General features: G+C 35.5%; 1 protein-coding gene and 1 non-coding gene across 3 annotated transcripts in view; one reads left to right on the top strand and one right to left on the bottom strand.

Annotated features, from left to right (window-relative positions):
* Positions 1-319: 319 nt before the first annotated feature.
* Positions 320-16,897, bottom strand: part of VPS13A (vacuolar protein sorting 13 homolog A) — a 201,709-nt gene continuing 185,131 nt past the window's right edge. Inside the window, exons 69-72 of one of the 2 annotated variants that reach the window (XM_010952785.3) lie at positions 12,987-13,072; positions 10,370-10,493; positions 7,980-8,054; positions 320-6,138 (exon numbers count right to left, since the gene is read on the bottom strand). In XM_010952785.3, coding sequence (XP_010951087.1) covers positions 6,088-6,138; positions 7,980-8,054; positions 10,370-10,493; positions 12,987-13,072 — 336 coding nt within the window. In that variant the 3' untranslated portion in view covers positions 320-6,087. Of the gene's footprint in view, positions 6,139-7,979; positions 8,055-10,369; positions 10,494-12,986; positions 13,073-16,897 lie in introns of those variants that run through there. The other variant, XR_006724182.2, reaches the window with a different exon arrangement.
* Positions 3,791-3,863, top strand: TRNAP-AGG (transfer RNA proline (anticodon AGG)). The gene has a single exon. It is a non-coding gene; the product is annotated as a tRNA-Pro (tRNA).

Raw genomic sequence — 16,897 nt, 5'->3', positions numbered from 1 at the left:
AGTAGAAGATTCTCTTCTAGCGCTTCTTTCAAACTATACTCATTACTTACCTTGGGAATGAGCCACTCGAAGTCTTCTGAGGCTGAGAGGCACAGTCTCAGTGCCCAAGAATTCACCAGGTACTACCACTCAAGCTCTCGGTCAGCGCTGATCATGCTGTGCTTGACTGCTGGCAGCTCTGACTGCAAAACCAGAACCTCGGGCAACATTAGTTATCCACCTTTATTCAAGCCCCGAAGAGGGCAGAGTTGACACAGGCAACAGAAGGCTTATGGGCAACGTTTCTAGTTCTATCCAATAAGTAAAAACACAGGCAGGCTAGAGATCAGAAATATTTATTTGACTCAGTTTATTTGAAAAAGTTACACGTAGTTAAGCTGCGCAGTCATCTGACCAAGCAATCCAATTCTACCAATAGTAAGAAATTCTTATTTGGAAAAAAAGTCATTGGTAAGCATAGCCAACCAATTTTCAGGGGAGAAAAAGACTAAGGTTAATTTCAAGAGGAAGAACCTCACTATGTAAATGCTTGTGTTTATAAATTATCTTATCAGAATCCATAAAACCAAGTCAGAGACTATATAACAGGAGACTGGGTCAGGAGCCCACGTAAGTATAAGGAACACAAAAATGAAGGACATAATGCAGTGATGCAGAAATAGACATTTAAAAAAATATCACCATCAACAACCATATTTTTACTAAAGAATAAGCATTCCACAGAAGTACAGACTTTTTAGTCAATACAAAAATTAGTAAGGAAAATATTTTTAAAGTGCACATTCCCTGAAAAATTCATTTTTATATGTAATACACATAATCACACACAGAGATGATCATTTAAAAAAGTCTACAACAATCTGATCTTGTAACAAGCCCCAGATCCAATTCCTAATGGTCTGTGAGTGGGTATAAAATCACTTGACATCGAGAACATTTCAATGTAGTCTACATTTTTACTTGCATGTTTTTCAGCTCCCAAACTGGGAACTTTGCGTGGCCAATGGAACGCTGGTGGTATGGTGGCCTAAGAAGAAATGCTGGGGGTTTTCAAACATGATCTATTTTAAGCACACTTGGGGTCATTAGACTTATTATACTACTCTCACAGGGTTGCTTGTTACAAGGACTTCATTAGAAGGACCGCATTATTAAGGTATCAGAGCAATACCAAATGAATGTGAATGGTGCTCAGTGACATGGATTTTCAGGTTGACAGATATCTATATCTGTAGGTGCTCTATATAGTAGGTGCTCAACTATAACACAAATGAATTTGTATTTGTATAAATAAAAACTTTAAAGATATACTCGTATCAACCTATAAAATCTGAAGTTACATATCTTACACAGCTCATTGGGTAACCAAAATTATCAATTTTTTGGAAAATACCATAATGCTTTTAAAAAAGAACTGATCTGTAATTCTAAAGTAAAACTTTTAAAAAATATGACATGGAACTATTTTACAAAAGAGGAAATAAAGTAAAAACGGGTTCAATTAAAGAAACATGAAGGAGGTCTATAACAGAGTAGGATCCAGAGTCTTCTCAATCCTTGGGCTGGCCCTTTAGAATAGCCCCGTAGCAAGTTCTACTCTACACCAATTGTGGCAGAAAGCAAAGAAGTATAAGAAAAAGTCTGCCCTGATGTAAGGGCAATGATTAAAAATACAGATTAAAAGAATCCTAAAATTTTTTACCAATCAATGCTGTCTTGATCAGGTATAGCATTAGCAGTAAGGTATAATTTTAAAAGTATATTTCAAAGAATTGGGCAGGAGAGTGGATGGTCCTTGTTTAGAGTATGCAAAGGAGCTATCAGTGAAACTGGACAGCACCAAGGAAAACCAGACTGAATACGTTTTGCATTGAATCTTGCAGAAAGAATGCAGGTTACCTGTATTTTCTACCTGAATCTTACAGAAAGTAGGAAGTCAAATTATTTTCAGCTAAACAGCACTGGCATTTGTTTAGCACCTTCCAAAGAATGAGTATTTTGGCCCTAAAAAATTGTGTGTAAGCTCCCCATTTTTAAGGGCCTCTGGCCACCTGTAAGGTGAATCAGACAGAAGGTAGATGGACAATGCAATTTACGTAAAAGGAGAACTTCGGTTCCCAATCTTAGTAAAATGCTTAGAGGGAGAGAGGTGGAAATACATTCAGTTAAACGATATCCTATGGTCTTCTGGGGGTGCTGTCTGTGGAGATAACATTTTCTGTGTTTTATTCTAGACCACTGCTATCTAGTGGGGCAAATATACAGGCATGTAAGTGTATCTGATACACACTAGGAAAGGAAAACATTTCCAAAACAAGAGCTATTCTATCTTTTCACTCAAAAGAAAAAGTGCTCACAGTCTAAAGGCTCCCTGAGCTGTGGATTTGCTGCTCCTTTCTAAGTTAAGGTAAGGCTTAACACCATCCAGATTGTTCCAACAATCACTGGCTGGTACATGCCTTCTCCAGCAGTGGCTTTCAAAGTATCCCCCGCTCCCCGCTAAACTACAATTCACAGTAAGAAGTAACATTTTATATTGTGACCCAGTATACACAGTATATAGAGTATTTAACAAGCAATATTTCAAACAAACAATATTCAACCTTGTTACATGCAATGCTTTCTTGTTTCCTATTCCATTTTAAAAATATGCTGGTCTTGAACCGATTTCATGGCCCTCTAACGGATTAAAACCTACAGTTTGAAAACAACGTCCTTGAGGTTTCTGGCTGATCTTGAGAAAAGGTAAAAAGCAATGGCCCTGGGATGCCAAACAGATTTCTCTGACTTGTGATGGCGGAGGCATGAAAACACCCATTTCCAAACAGCTACTTCCACCTTCAGTGTATTTGGCACACACTTTCAGTTGCTACAGGCAAACTAACTCTGTACCTTGTCCCAATCTTTTTAATACAGGGGCCTTAGCTTGGCCTGAAGTATCAACTAAAACTGGTAACTGATGACTGAGTAAGATTCAGAAAATTCAGCACTGAACAGAGTGTTTATTTGTTACCAGACAAGAATAGGATACTACTTTGCAGGATATTTCTAAGAGATGAGCTAGGTGCATATATATTCACTGGGGTAATATTACTGCTACTACCATTGGAAAAAAATGAGAGAGATAATTATGATAGAAATGATACTATAAGTTTGAGAAAATTTTCTTATTTGAAGGCCACAGGATAGTTCTGAAACAGATTAGGATTATGGAGAAGACTGGGCCAGGGAAGGACTAGGAATGATTACAACTAGTAATGATGATTCAGGGACCAGAAAAAAACTCAGCTGTACTCAAATAATCTTGCGGAAAATCCCAAGGTCTTGCTAACACTAGGGAAGAGGCAGCCAACATATATACAGTAATAGGGAAGCCACTGGAGAAGTAAGCGCACGTTCCCTTTGATTCAGAGTATTTTGTAAATGTGAAGAAATCACAAACTTCATTTTGTATAAGAAGCCAAAGTTGCTACGTCTAGTGATCATAGTTTTCTGGAGGAGAGCTGGCAGGGAACAGACACTCTGCCTTCAGCTTCACACCGTAATCACAGGTCAGGATGTATGCTGTGCTAGGATGAAGGGCACAGGGCTACAGCTAACAAATAATGCAAAGAGATAAGGACAGAATACTCAGGACATGATCCCACAGAAACCACCAAACAACGAAGACAAGCTTAAAGTTCTCAAGCAGGGCGCCATTAAAAGTACTTAAATATTAATTCCAGCTAGATTATTTTTAAATATCGTAAGATTATGGACTCTGTAATATTCAAGAAAAAAAGACTAGGGAGAGGGTATAGCTCAAGTGGTAGAGTGCATGCTTAGGAAGCATGAGGTCCTGGGTTCAATCCCCAGTACTTTCTCTAAAACTAAATAAATAAATAAATAAAAGCTAATTACCTCCCCCCACCAAAAGATTAAAAGAAAAGAAAAAAAAAGACTACAAAATCACATAACTGTAAATTATAAAATGTCATACTTAAAAGACTGACTCATTATCTAGTAACCTACTGATGTTCTTTAAAATGAAGAAAATCCTCTAAGATAACTGACAAACTCCTGCTCTTGAAATTGTGGGTCTTTCTACTCTAGAAACAGGAATTGATGGGAGGTGTTAGTGGGGAGATGACTGGTAGAGAACGGATAAGGGAAGGTATTTCTAGATTCTTACTGGTAAGGGAACAGGGAGGACAGGCACAGTGGCTCTGCCTGGGTACTAGGTACAAGACCCACTCCTGCAGGGCTCAGAAGACGCCAAAAGAATTTCTATCCTCACACTCAGGCTCTTCCCCTTTACTGTGGGATACCCAAAGAGTTATGGCTCTGTTTTTTTTTTTTTTTTTTTTTTTTTTTTTTGAGAAAAAAGTCATAAAACTGGGGTAGGCAATGAGGTACTTGGCTAACGGCAATGACTAGAACTCTAGGAAAGCAACATTTCAGATGAGGATAATCTGATTAAAGTTTTCTGACAACCTCTACTCTAAGGTTTAATTCTAATGTATGCAAAATTAGATGAGCTCAGCAACAGAGAAAATGCGTATACTACTCTGAACAAAGGTCATCATGTTGGCATGCACTATCATGAGACTTCAAATTTGTCACCTCCTGATTAAATTTACATTCAGCAAAGAAAAAAACATTCTGAAAGAAACTTATTAATAAACAATGTGTTTTTATAATTAGAGGAAAATCTATACTATTTAGTGGCAAGATTTGGTCAGGAAGAAATGCAATTACAGACTGGCATGCTGTTTATTTTAGCTTTTAAAACAAAGCAAGGGTTTGAGGAATCTCAGGAGAATTTCACAACCATTAACTTACACAGAGTCATCAATTCTAAAAACAGTTTACAGTAACTTGGTGGCACGTACAACACGCATCAAATACTCTATTATTCAATAACTAAATACGACACTGCATCATTTTCTTCATGGTTCACAATCATGTAGTCATTCCCCTTCACTTGAAAAAGTCCATTAATATCAAGGTACAAGGATCTTGGACAAAAACCAAGGAAAAAAACCCTCATGACCTTATTTTTCACTAATGTGTAGCCCACGATTTTTGTTCTGATGAGCTATACATTTAAGACAGATATAATGATAATATCTAATTACAGATAAAGCAAACCAGAAGTTCTCAATCTATTGCCAACAGGACAGGTTACTGGGTTAGACTTTAGGGTACATTCATTTACCCCACATGCGTATAGAGAGGGGCTGTCTGTTCTGAAGCATAATGCGTATTAAGATGGCAGGAATTGCTTATTTCATACCACCAGTGAAGAGGAAGTTGGTATTGTTAAGGCTTCAGGAATTTTCCTTTAAGGTCAGCAATCTATTAAAAACATGACCTAGGTAAACCAAGTGGATCTCATGAAGTTGGCTTGAAGTAGTATTTCTAAGGCTTTAAAGTTCTGAGAGGGACTTTCCCTTCTGGGGTATGACATTCATTCCTTCAACCCTTAAGATGAGGCTTGAAGAGGTATTAGTCAATCTCTATTATATAAAATGAAGAAAGATTATTTTTTATAGTCATGCTATGTACTTCAAATATAATTCAAACCTATCTTTTATTTAAAAAAATAAGGAAAATAATACCAAAATATTTATCTATAAAAAGAACTTCTTTGTTTCCAAAGAAACCACCACCAAAGTTACCTTGATACCACTGAGGCAATGTTTGATCATTTACCTATCACTCAGAGAGTTTGAAGTAAGCATGACAGAAGTTTAAAATGTGAACTAAGAACATTAAATTTAGCTCCATTAAATTTAGGCTAAATATGGGTAATTTCTCCACCACTGCAGAGAATCACCTGGAGCCAATATTTAAGATTCATAAAAGAAATGTTTCTTTTAAAAGTAATTAGAATTTTAACCAGATGCATGATTCAAATTAGAAAACCAAATGGATCCCCAAAGAGCTGAAATAGTTTAATCACAGAGCTGTTTTACCTGATTCTAACTGATTTTTAAAAAAGTACTTGAAATTACTTCTGTACTATACTTCCTGAACAGGTTTTGGAAGGTATAAGGTAGAAACTGTAATTATTTATTGCTGTGTATCTTCAGGCAGTGGTCTCCGTCAGAGGCTCGGGGAAGGTTCCCTTGCTTCTTCTAGCTTTCTGAGGATCCACTGTCATGGAGAAATAAAGCAACATTTACTTAACTTCAGTAAACTTGCAATGAAGCTCAAAATGTAATGAATGAAAATCTAGAAGTTGTCTTTTCAGTTTAGTTAGGAGTATACTCCTATCGCCAAAAATTAAATTCACTCTGCAGAAGAGGTCATTCACTCACTCAAATGGTCTAGACAGCTCAGGGACAACGGCACTGCATCTAATAGTAGGGATAATGTTTTTCTAAGATCTCTGGACTTAGGTGTTCATCTTCAGAATAAGAAAAGCAAAATAAACCATCCTGAGAGAGAAGGGTAATTTGACAGCTGGACAAATAACCCTGGCATAGTGTGGAAAGTATCCATACAGAATTCTTTCCGACCTATGCCACTTCTTTATCACAAACCTTCATGATTCCATATATAGGGTTCTACTGATTGAGTAGGAATAATTACATACAATCTACAGTGGGTAGTAGCATAGCAACATTCTTGAACATTTTAGGTGCTTTCCTGATATATTTTTCTATTTTGAAAGAATAAAACGCAAATGAAATGCAAACCTTTCTGCCAATAACATCTATTATCATTAGGCCTGTATGACGGATAGAAGCCACGGAGGAGATACTGGGCTTATCCCATTATGAAAGGCTTACGCAGAGCTATCTGTGCTCTCTCCCTAAAGAAGAACCTAGTGGGGATAGCTTTAAGATTAGAGAAAGAGAACTGGGCTCAATAACCTTTTCTGAATGTTTTTGGCAGAGCAGGAGGATTCAAAATAAACCTTCCAGGATAAAGTAACATGGTGACAGAGATTAAATGGAAAACTTGCTACCGAGAAACTGAACTGGTGGTGACGTCCTTCAGCAACACGAAGACGACGGCCAGAAAGGCGCGCTATTATCGTGCGCCACTGTCTCCTTGTTCCAGGAAACATGCGTATCGAGGCTCCAGTCACTTTGTTCCTCTCTCTTTGTAACTTGTCCCCCTTTCAGTTTTCTACTGTTAGTATGTGAGTGTTACCTTGTATCGCAATGTCTAGGTACAAAATTACACAGCACATGCTAAATGGTTCAAGGTGTATGTGCGTGGGTGGGAGAGGTTCCTGGTCTGAAATCCAAAAGTGAGAAGTGAACTGGTAGTCACATCCAGCCAGGACAAACAGAGAGGTTCAGTAAAGAAGCCATGTGTTCTTATTATAAGTTTCACAACATAGTGAGTACAATTCAGTGTCAGGAATAGCGTCTTAGTTGTGACCACTGAGGTAGATAATGAACTCAGTCTTCCTTTTCTTGACAGTGCACATTGTTATAACTGCAGTAATCCCTGGAGTACGTATAATGCATTTCAGTTCACATCATTCACATTTTGAGGAAACCAAGGTTAACGGACCTCCCCTAAGTCCTACAGTCAAGAAGGATCTGAATCAGTACTTATATCCAAATTTTCTGACTATGGGCTTGGCTCTTTTTTTCCCTTGTGCCAGGCTACAGTAATTTTTAAAAAATCATTATAGCTATACAGTAGAGAAATCAACAATGTGAGGTTATTATACTTTTGTTACTGGAGCTGGTAGATTAGCATTAGAGTGAAATTATTTCTTTTGTTTGTTGTCTTTTTGGCAAAGTATTATGGGATTTAAAATAAGAGCAATTTGATTTCAAAAACAAGTAGGTTTGCTGAATTCAATCTAATGAACAATAGTTCTGGAGAAATAGTATCTACTTATGCGTACTGAAACTGTCAAAACACAAAAATAAAAACAAACACAACTTATTTGTCCTAAAGAATAGTCCAACACACATGGCTTTAAAATGAGAAGCTGCTATCTGTTTAAATAAAAGATTCATTATATTTACCCTAGCATCCTCTGGGGTCTTGAAGTTAATTATTTTTCCAAACTCTTTGGCATGGAATACAGACTTCACTCGTTCCTACGAATAGAATAAACAGCTTCATTAAAATGGAACTACAGTTGTAGAAATATAATAAAGAAATGCTGTGAAAAAAAAAAAAGCCAAGAACGAGGAGTCAAGAAGAATCAAACACAAATGGAAAAAAAAATGACTAAATTCTAACCCATCCATTATCACTAAATCTAAGTTAGAAAGTTTTAAGTGAGATTTCAATTACTAAAGCCACAAAGGGTTGATGCAGAGGATGGGAAGGAGATAAAGTCTGGAAGCAGTGCCACTGTTTTCCCTCTCCAGGTAATTTCCCGCATAGTACTTGATATCTGGCCATGGACTCATGATAATTTTTGTTAAGAAATAATATGCACATTTGTGTGTATATACATACATATCTGTGTTGTATGGGTATGTGCCTGTGTATATGTATGTAACTTCAGACGTTTTAAACCAGTCATGTAATACGAATGTAGCTTCAGAATCAAAGAAATCAGGGTGGGACATAGATCCTCTATGATGGTCCTCCAGTTTTTACACTCCTTTGGTACTCTGTGATGTGTTTGTGGGAGAACTGTCTGATGGCGGATGTTAAACATTAGAGGGCCAAACAGAATGGATTCTCGAGGACGAGGATGTGATGACCTCTGTTAACCATGGGTGAGGACACAGAGGAAGCATGTTCTACTTGTCTAACAATTTCTGTAAGTAATTCAATATCCATGCATATACAGAATCTGGAAGAAATCAGATTCTTTTATTAAAAAAAAAGAAAGATTGCTGATAAAAGGTCTCAAGGGAAAGGCGGAAGGGGAAGAAATCAAGGAGATAAGTTTATCCTTGGAGATGAAAAGCCAAGAAATGCAATATGGGCTGAAAACAGGCTAATTGTTACTATCCATCATTTCCTATGTGGCCACGTGGCCTTTCATTTTCTGAGTGAATCAGAAAAATTCTCAATGGGTAACTTGGTCTAAGATCCTCAAGAACTAATATCCAATCTACTTAGGGGCTGCCCCCTGTCTCTGGAATGAGTAGTAAGATGGGATAAATGGTCTTCACTAGTTAAGCACAGGCCCAGGGACAGTTCTGTTTACAGGCTTGTCTGAAAAACAAATCTGTTGTTCTGCTAGCGTCCAATGCCCCTTCTTTCAGTAACAATTTCCTGAATCTCCTTTGGGCAACTATTTTTCCACCCTTCTCACTCCAAAAACTTCAGATAGAGCTGACCCTTCCTTATTGGTAGCACCATTAGGATTCCATGACCCTCACCTGGCCAGCTGGCCCCTGCCAGCTCCTGAGTAAAGTGATTGGTTCAAGAATAAGCAAGTGACCAAAGGTGACCCAGTAAGAAGCTTTCATTCTGCTGAGCTAGTATGATATGGAGCTAGAACTTCTGCTGGCCATAGTGTCACCAAAGGATAGCCTACTTGGGAATGAAGTCAGCAATGAAGAAATTAAAACCTAGATGAGGGAAGCAAAGATGGAGGAGAGGAAGGGAGGGGGAACAAATGCTAATAATGTCATTTGAGGATAATTAAGCTACAAGATATAGACTTGGATTTTTCAGTTTTATGAGTCAATTAAATCTCTCAAAATCAAACCAAAAAAGATAATAATGCACAAAACTAACTTGGGCTGAGTCATATATTTCTGATTAATACAGCCAGTGTCAAAGTGGCCTTCTGCATAGGTATCTGGTCAAATACTTTGAGGTCAAATACATGATCTTGTATTTCTTTGTATCACCTATAGTACCCCGTGCAATCATCACAACCTACAACGGATATCGAGACTCTGCTGATTTACCAAATGACTGGCAATTTACTGTGTTGTGTATCAGTATCCAAATATCAGGCACTGTGCTAACTGCTAGTAATCACAGTGAGAAATGGTCTCTACCTTCGAGAAGACTGTAACTGAACTAGGAAGGTAACATCCATAAAAAGAGAAAGAACTATCAACAATCGGCTATTTCCAAGTGTCTTTTAGTGAGACTTTCGGGGAAAAATATTTTAGGCAACTGCTAGGGATTCTTAGTTGCACCAATACCTCACTTTCGTGCCTTGGCTAGACGGCAGTGGGGAGGGCGCAGCCCTGTCACTGAGCATAAAATGAGGGCCCAGGGATGTAGTTGTCAATTTTTAGAGCACATGAAGTAGCACTTTTTTCTTCTTGGCCTAGCTTTCTTTTCTTTAAGCCTGAGTAAGACAACAAGTGTAAAGGAAATCCATACAAAGAAAAGGCAACATCTACAAAAGAGGTAGAAACACTGCAAAAGTAAAGACTATTTCAGTTCCTTATTTTCTGTTCCAAGTTTTTAAAAAAACTATTCAAAATACCTTTGCTTCAATGCGTAATCTTCTCCCATGAATAATGAACGGTTCTTTGGTAAACTCATCAAAAGTATACTGCCACTCACAAGTAAGCTGTCCAAACGTTCCTTTTGTTACAAACAACACGCCACTCAAAAAAAGGAAAAAAGAACCCACTTTAAAAACTGAAGCACTCATGTCTGATAATACAGTAATAGCAGGATACACATTCTTTGCAAGTGCACACAGAACATTCACCAAGAGAGACTACATTCTGGGTCATAAAAAATGTTAATGAAGTCAAAAGACCTAAAATACGAACTATATCCTCAGATCATAATGAAACTAGAAAACGAGTAACTGAAAAGTAATAAGAATATGTCCAAGTGCTTACTTAAAATCATGCTTCTAAAAAAAAGTTCATGGGTCAAAGACTCTCATGGGAAATTAGAAAATATTTTGAACTGAATTAAAATGAAAATATAACTAAAGAAATTTGTAGCTATGCTTAGTGGGAAATGTATAACACAACATATTTATATTAGAAATATAAAGTACTTATATAGTGAAATATGTAAGGAACTTTTTAAGAAACAGAAAAAAAGTACAGAACCAATCATCGAGCAATATTTTGGAGAACTTTCATATAATTAATGCTTTAGAAAAAAATGCTTTTATTAATAAGACTCCATGTAATATACTTAACGACCTATATTAGATAGAAGCTTTTAAAATTAAAATCTTGTTTTCCCCCCATTTTGAGGAAAAATCAAGAAATGTAAATTCATGCTATCTATAATAATTCTATTTAATCCCTCCTTCAAAAGCCTTTCTTCCCCAATTCTTCTTTCTGGTGGAAACATCAATTATAGGTACAATCAAGGGCTTCTTTAAGTGTCATATATTTTAAGTTAAGGGACTGAATTAAAGAAACAGCTGGCACGTGGCTAGAATGGAAAAGGAGAAAGCTAATCAAGATTTCTCTCTCATCTCAGTTTTCTGTCTCTGATCCCGTTTCACCAATCCCGGATTACAGGGCTGTTGGAACAAGCCTACTAGTCCTCCAATGTATCTTCAACCATGTGAAAAATCAAAGATAGGCTAATCTGATAGCAGGCACCACGTACTCCCTCTCCTGATTCAAAGATTTTTTTTATCTTCAAACACAAAATTTAGAGAGAAAGAAAATTCTGAGTATAAACATCACCTTTCAATGCACTACAACTAGCTCACTACACTTACTCTGTCAAGGTTTATGTGGCCTCATTTAAAAAGACAGTCATCTCTAAAATGCTACAGTATTTGGAAATAATTAACTTTGCAACCGACTCTTGTTTAACTCTCGATGAGTCACTCTTCCTTTAGTCAATACAAAGAAGGGTTAATAAAAACATGATTGAAAGTTGCTATGAACAAAAATGACTGTTGAAGCACTGTATGTAAGCTTAAGAGTTCAGAACAAACTTAGATGTACATTACAGTACTTACTTCTGAATGAACACTAGGCAGTCATTTACAAATTAAGAAAGATCTCCATATGCTGACATGGAATACTCTTTAGGACATAAATCTTAAGTAAAATATTATGGTATAGAAAGGTATGTTTAATAGATTCCCATGAACATTAAAGTATGTATGTTTATGCTTATATAGGCAGCTGTGTGCTTTTATAGGCAGAGTGTTTCAAGAAGGATACAAAAGAAACAAAGGTAGTTGCCTCTCTGGTGAGGGGAAAAGAGGGACTGAGATAGAATGAATACTGGCTTTCACATTTATACCTTCTAAAACTGAGTTTTCTTACTTTCTGTTACTTTTTAAACAAGAAAATTAAGATAGTGCTATAAACTTTAAGCTCAGAAATTATTAGGATTAAAAACATTAAAAATGATTGCTAAATTTAATAGTCAATCTGAAACAAGACACTTGTATAAGTTCACCTTTTTGGAAGTGAATGAAACCACACAGGTTAATCAAGCACTCCTTTCTATTTAGCCATAACTTCTCCCTCAGCCACATTTTCACTCTCCACTCTCCAGAAACTTACCCAAATATGGCACTTGCTTACTCTTTTCTCCAGTTTCATTATTAGTAACTCCAGCAAACACTTGTCCCACCAAGGCTATGTCACTGTGTATTTTTGCATGTATCCCTACCCCTCTACTGTCTACAGGTTTATCTGGAGGTTTACCTGTAGCTGGAAGTATCCACATAAAAACTGATCTGCCTACTGCCTACTACTGATCTGCCTAGGAATACCTACTTATGTGAATGAATCTCTATGTATTCTAATGGTTAGATACCACCAGAAATCTATTGACTTCTGAAGTAACCTGAAATTATGTATTTTTCGAGAAGGGGAAGGACTGGTACTGCCTACCCTTGAGATGATAGTTTTGTGGTAATTTCTGTATCCATTTAATTGGCTGAAACGAATACTAAAATATTTAAAATTATGTTTGTGCATGGTATGCATGTATCTGTATGTATGCTCAGTTTCAGGGATGAGGCTTGTAGAGCAACAGAACCACAGTCAGCTGGAATGAGTGTGACTGTGTGGAACAAAAGGTGAGGAACAACTGCTTTACTTCACGAGTGGCTGTCAATTAACCCCTTATCAAATTATATGAGAGAGAGAAAAAGTTACCTTTTGGTTATCATTAACATATCTGTTTTATTAATCATGACATGGGTAAAATATTTGTATTTTGCAAATCTTCCATTTTCCATGACCTAAAAAAAAAATGAGAGTGAGAAAATCGTTAATATCATGTTCAAATTCAAGTAATGCCTTACTGATCCTCTAAAAACCTTTGTCAAGGGGGCAAATCATTAGCACACTTAAACCAAAATACATTGTTAGAAAGTTGAATATTCACAAGATCACTGCTTCTTCCTTTTTAAAAGCACCTTTTTATGCTGCTTTATTTAAGATAACTCAGTTGCAGCTATACCACTCTTTAATGCTAAATTTTTAGAAGATATTGTTACCTTACAAAGTCTAATTTGAACCTACTGAAGTTACTATGAAATGATCACATTCATTTTGTCTTGGAAAACAGATTAGAATTTGATCACATCTATACAAAAACACATGTAAACACTAACACATATTTAAACACACGCATCACATAAATTACTACTAGCCCCCAATTGCCTCTTCCCTGAAATTTTCCTATCTGCCTTACAAACATGTTTTTCTTTGCAAATCTCACAACTCATTCAAAATTAAGCAGCAGAATGTTTCTGAACATCAGGAAACCCCAGGACTTAATTAGCCTATGCAACAGCCTATATATCTTTAAGACTGCTGAAGCACTGTTTACCCATTACATCGTCAATGATTCTTTGTCTCAGAAAACATAAAGTAACTACATAAACAAAATAGACTTATCATTTAAAAATTTGTTCTCAGTAATATTTACTCTGAGGATGGAGTTACTCTGGCTAGTAACTCTAGTTATTTAAAATACATAGCAGGCTAGACTATTATTTTTTAAAGGCAAACAATGTAATTGTAACTAAGATTCCTCAAGAATTTAGCCAAAATGTAGATCTCTTGAAGAAATTCTAAAAGAGGATATGAAGATCCCAGAAAATTGTGTCCCATGAGGCTATATCAAAAAGATTAAAATTATGTAATTTAGAAGAAAGCTAACAAGTGACTTCAATAATAAGGTTGGTTTAGAAGGCTGACAGAATAAACTTTTATGGTAGATAAAAGTTTAAAAAAGCAACAACAGGATAAAACATACAAATAAACTGCACGAAAGAATTTTCTAACTTCAAAGATCATAATATTGAGGAAGCAGTATCTTTACTATTTGCTGTAGTAGGGCAATTAAACTCAAATTCTTTGAATTACAAGTGACAAAGGGATATAACCACAGATTCAGAAGAAATTAATATAATTTATTAATTTATAAATTATGCAATTTGAAAGACTAGGTGAAATGGGTCATGTTTTAAGATGTATATTATTAAGAGAAAATAGCATCAAATATTGGAGAAGAGTAGAAATTATTTGCAGCTGACAGTAGCTGGAAAACCCAAGTACACAAAACTCAGTAACTTTATTTTATAAACACAATAATCAATTTGAAAAATGGAAGGAAAAAGTCCTACTTACAAGGCTAATAAAAAAGATAAATATTTATACATAAGTTTAATAAGTAATGTGCAGAATTTATATGATAAAAGCTGTAATGCTCTATTGAGGGGAGTAACAGAAAATTTGAAAATGGAAATCCAAGTCTTATTCTTGGATATAAAATTTCATTATAATAAAAGATGTAATTCCCGCATCCCATTTTTACAGATGTACACTCAACATGATCCCAAGACGGTGTTTGTTAATTTGTTTGGGGGAGGGGGGAAGTGACGTGACAAAATTACACTAAAATTTATCTAGAAAAAAATTGATAATATCAAGTAACTTATGAAAGGAGAATGAGAACTACCCTAGCAGACATTAATACAATTTATAAAGTTGCAGTCATGAAGCAGTATGGTACTAGTGTCAGTTACATACAGACATACCAATAGAAAGAATACAGATTCCAGAAACTGACTAAATGCGCACATTGGATTTTATAAAATCCTACACATCCAAATATAGGAATTTATAAAATCAGGAAAGCACTTCAAATTACTAGGCAAAAACATGCATTATCAAATAAATGGCATTTCAGGCAACTTGCTGGCTAAACCTTGAGCCCTACTTCTTTCTCTCTTTACACCAAATTAATTCCACATTGATCACTGATTTAAGTATACAAAATGAAAATAACAAAACAAAAATAACATTTTAATAATCTTAAAGTTAAGGCTTAAATATAAAATACAAAGTCTATAAAACTTAAAGTAAAAAAAAATTGGTTAAGTATTTGGAAATTAAACACCAATGAACAGCAAAACAGTAAGCAAACAGAAATAAAGTGAAAGAAAACAAAAATCAAAGAAGAAATTGGGAAAACATCTGTCAATACAGTGATTCAGAACTAATTTCATAACAGAATTCTAGAAATATGAATAAGTGAATAGAAGGAAAATGAGTAAGTCTGTAGGAAATTGTTTAAAGGATATGAACAGGTAGTTCAGCAAAATACAAACAAAATCTGACAATCAACATAGGAGATAATTTTCAACTTAATTCATAATCAAGAAAATCCAAGTCAATATATCTGTTGAGTCAGCAATTCCACTGCTACAATGTAGCTTATGCAAAGGTATGCCAAAATATACATATAGGAATCTTCATGGTAATATTGTGTTAAATGCAAAAAATCTATATGTTCAAAAATAGGGAACTGTTTAAATAAATTATAGTATAGACATTCAGTGGGACATTATGCGGCCATGAAAAAGAAAAAGGTAGATCTTTTGTGTACTGATGCAAAAAGATGTGCAAGTATATCAAGTAAAAAGAAATTAAATTACTGAGAATGAATGGGGGAGTAGGAACACATACATGTATACTTAGTTATATAAACACAAAAAATTCCCAGAAGTGTTGGTGGTAGCACACCAATCTATTCACAGCACTTATCTCCAGGCTTAGGAAGGATAACAGTGGGGACAGACGTGAAGCTTTTATTTTTAACTTTACATCCTTTTCAGTTTTTAATGTTGGGAAAGAAATTAGCTTGAAAGTACATTCTTTTGTTCTATATGATCGAGTTTTAAAATAAAGAATACAAATATTGATTTCCTCAAGACCCCACTACTATTATGAGTCAAAAGTCTATAAACCCCATTAACAGATCACAGTCTTCAAAAACCTTGAAAGCTAATAGTTTAATTCTAAGTAACTCACGTCTATGTTAATATCATGTTAAGTCTGGGTATTGCAATTGAGTCTGCCTTTCATCACTTTCCACTTTTCAGACCCAATCTAACCTGTACACTTAAGTAATTAAACCACTTTCAATAGTCACAAAACATCTCCTATAAACAAAAACTAAAAAAGTAATTAACGCAATGCTTTCTGGAGTACATAAAAAACCTTAAAAGAAGCAGCACTTCAAACGTGACTGGTCAAAACAGTCTGCTTTGAAACACATAATGAACTGTATTATTTCTTATTAGAATGAACTATTTGAATAAACATCAAAGATAACTCCATATGCAGCAACATTTTGCTGGTGAATCTCCACTACAAACATGAGAATATGGAGTAAGAGCAGCATTAATGACCAGAAGCTACAACTTTGGAACTAAATCCCACAGAAAGATGGGACAGAATGTGACAGCTTACCAGCCATCATCTTCCATTATGCTGTAAAGAATCTACAAATGTCATGCCTTTGGTCACAATTTCCTGACTAATTGACTTTATAAATTCGCTACACATGAAGCTTTATACTTTTCAAAACATCATTTATATTAATTTTAAAAATTCTGGAATTTTAGACCTGAAGGAGTTTTGTTGTTCATCCAAATGAATCTCTTCCTTGTATGCATGAAGAAATTGAGGATCGTGTCCTAAGTGTCTTTCCTATCTAATATTCATAACAACCTTATGCAATTGGATTAATATTATAGCGAAGTGACTTGCCT

This window comes from Camelus bactrianus, chromosome 4 (genome assembly GCF_048773025.1).
Source record: "Camelus bactrianus isolate YW-2024 breed Bactrian camel chromosome 4, ASM4877302v1, whole genome shotgun sequence".
NCBI lineage: Eukaryota > Metazoa > Chordata > Mammalia > Artiodactyla > Camelidae > Camelus > Camelus bactrianus.
Note: the sequence above shows the minus strand (reverse complement) of the source record. Positions and strands in the feature narration are given on the sequence as shown.